The sequence below is a fragment of the Gastrolobium bilobum genome, unplaced genomic scaffold (genome assembly GCF_033153095.1).
Source record: "Gastrolobium bilobum isolate Gb01-03AN ecotype WA unplaced genomic scaffold, APGP_CSIRO_Gbil_v1 utg2810, whole genome shotgun sequence".
Lineage (NCBI taxonomy): Eukaryota > Viridiplantae > Streptophyta > Magnoliopsida > Fabales > Fabaceae > Gastrolobium > Gastrolobium bilobum.
In genome coordinates this window covers 1540085-1542280 of record NW_026895666.1, presented here as the reverse complement: position 1 = coordinate 1542280, position 2196 = coordinate 1540085, and the positions used below count along the sequence as shown (strand labels likewise).

At 35.6% G+C, this 2196-nt stretch overlaps 1 protein-coding gene across 1 annotated transcript; it reads right to left on the bottom strand.

The window, feature by feature from the left end:
* Positions 1–267: 267 nt before the first annotated feature.
* LOC133287935 (uncharacterized) lies at positions 268–1746 on the bottom strand. Its single transcript, XM_061485638.1, has one exon. It carries the CDS (start codon positions 1744–1746, stop codon positions 268–270), a length of 1479 nt encoding a protein of 492 aa, XP_061341622.1.
* Positions 1747–2196: the final 450 nt, after the last annotated feature.

Sequence of the window (2196 nt, the reverse complement as noted above, 5' to 3'; positions counted from 1 at the left end):
ATTCAAATCAAAATCCGAAGGATAACAGCCAGCAAACTCACACAACTTATTTTTGTCAAATGCCAAGAAAGAGTTGCACGGATTTAAACATGCCATGCATTCCAGCAAATTTGAACTAACTTCACTAAAACGATCATTCAACTCTTGAAGTTGAGTATCTATCACTGCATAAAATATGTCAACCTTAAAGTGATGCAGATGAGTAACTGGTCCTCTACGTTTTGTTCTCCCTTGTAATGCAAGTACACTTTCCATATCAGAGATATCTTAATCATGTTTTATACAAAAATCAGAAGTCTTCTTAAATAGATTATCCCATCCATTATCCCTCATCTTCTGTAATAACACCTTTGAAACTTTTACAAGAGTCATAGCATTTACAATATCTTGATCTTTTCTTTGAAGTGCTTGTGACAACTCATTCGTTATTGCCAAGACCTTGATCATCAGGTTCAAAAGTAATACAAATTCAAAAGTTTGCATACGCATCATAAGGCCAGAGGCTTCAGACCTTTTTGCATGCATAAGAGTTGTATCATCTTTTATAATTTCTAGCACATCAAGCACAGGATCAAACAATGTACACAGACTTACCAATGATCGGTAATGTGAGCTCCAACGTGTGTCCCCTGGTCGTGACAAACTCATTTCTTGATTCAAGCCTCTCCCTGATTGAACATCATCGCTTGCAATACTTTTTACTAGCTCATCAAATTGCTTTTCTCTCAAAATATCTGCTCTTTTGCAAGAAGCACCAACTGCATTACACAACAACAGTATAAAATTAAAGAAATCAGTCAAAGCGTAAACCTTTTTAGCACAAGCTACTAGAGCTAACTGAAGTTGATGTGCAAAGCAGTGAACATAGTAAGCAGAATTATTTTCAACTAAAATCAAGCTTTTCAGACCACTGAATTGACCACTCATATTGCTTGCGCCATCATAACCTTGACCACGAATCTTTGTCAAGCTCAAGCCATTTTTGGTAAAAATTATCTCAATCGTTTCTTTAAGTGAACTAGCTGTAGTATCTGAAACATGAACAAGACCAAGAAAACGCTCAATAATGTCACCATTGCAGTTCACATATCTTAAAACAATGGCCATCTTTTCTTTAATTGATACATCACGAGCTTCATCAACTAGTATAGAGAAGAAATTATCCCCAATATCTGAAATAATAGCTCTGGTAACTAAACTAGCAGCAACACTAGTAATATCTTTCTGAATTGAGGGAGCTATCATTTTGAGATTATCTGGGGCATTATTCAAAGATACATTATTTACCTCCTCATTGCTTTCACAAATGAATTTTACAAGCTCCACAAAATTTCCCTGATTCATTGAAGCATCTGTCTCATTATGTCCCCGGAAAGCCAAACCTTGTCGTATGAGATATCGAATACATCGAATAGAACCATTCAGACGAATACGATAATCCTGTTTGGCTTTGTCAGAAATGCCAGACACAACAATGTCAATATGTTGATTTTGATTCATCAAATCTTTGGCAGCACTGAAGCACAACTTATGAATGCTTCTAACTTTCCCAATATGTTTAAAAAGCCGTTGTTTTTCCTTCCAATTGCTAAATCCTTCTCCTGCAAATGAATCATGACCACCCCTTCCATCACCATGCTCACATTTAAATAGATAACAATGCAAGCAAAATACAGCATCTTTTGATTCACTATACTCCAACCAAGTGCCAAACTCATTGTACCATTGAGGATTAAATCTACGCATTTTACCCCCAATTAAGGATTGAGGAAAGTTGTCCAGTTTTGGTTGACAAGGACCATTCATTAGATAAATTCCTCAAATCATTTCCCTTTCTTGAGCACTCTTCGCAAATCTCATAATAGGAAGTCTTTTACCCGGATCAGGAACATACAAATCCGGTTGACCTTCTACTGTTGGTTTGTTCTGACTCGAGGGAGTAGCAGACTCATTTTGTTTATCTTGAAATAAATCAACAGATGCAGATTCGGATCGAGCACGTTTAGTACTACCACTACTTGACTTTGTAAAAAAAGAACCTACATATCTTTCCATCCTAAAAAATGACAAATAACAAAAATAAATCAATAAAAAAAAGAAACCGACACTCAATATGCATAAAGAAACCTATATTTTCTACCAAATAATGTAGCACTTGAATGCCTGATTAAAAATAAAGAACTTATTTGTGCTATA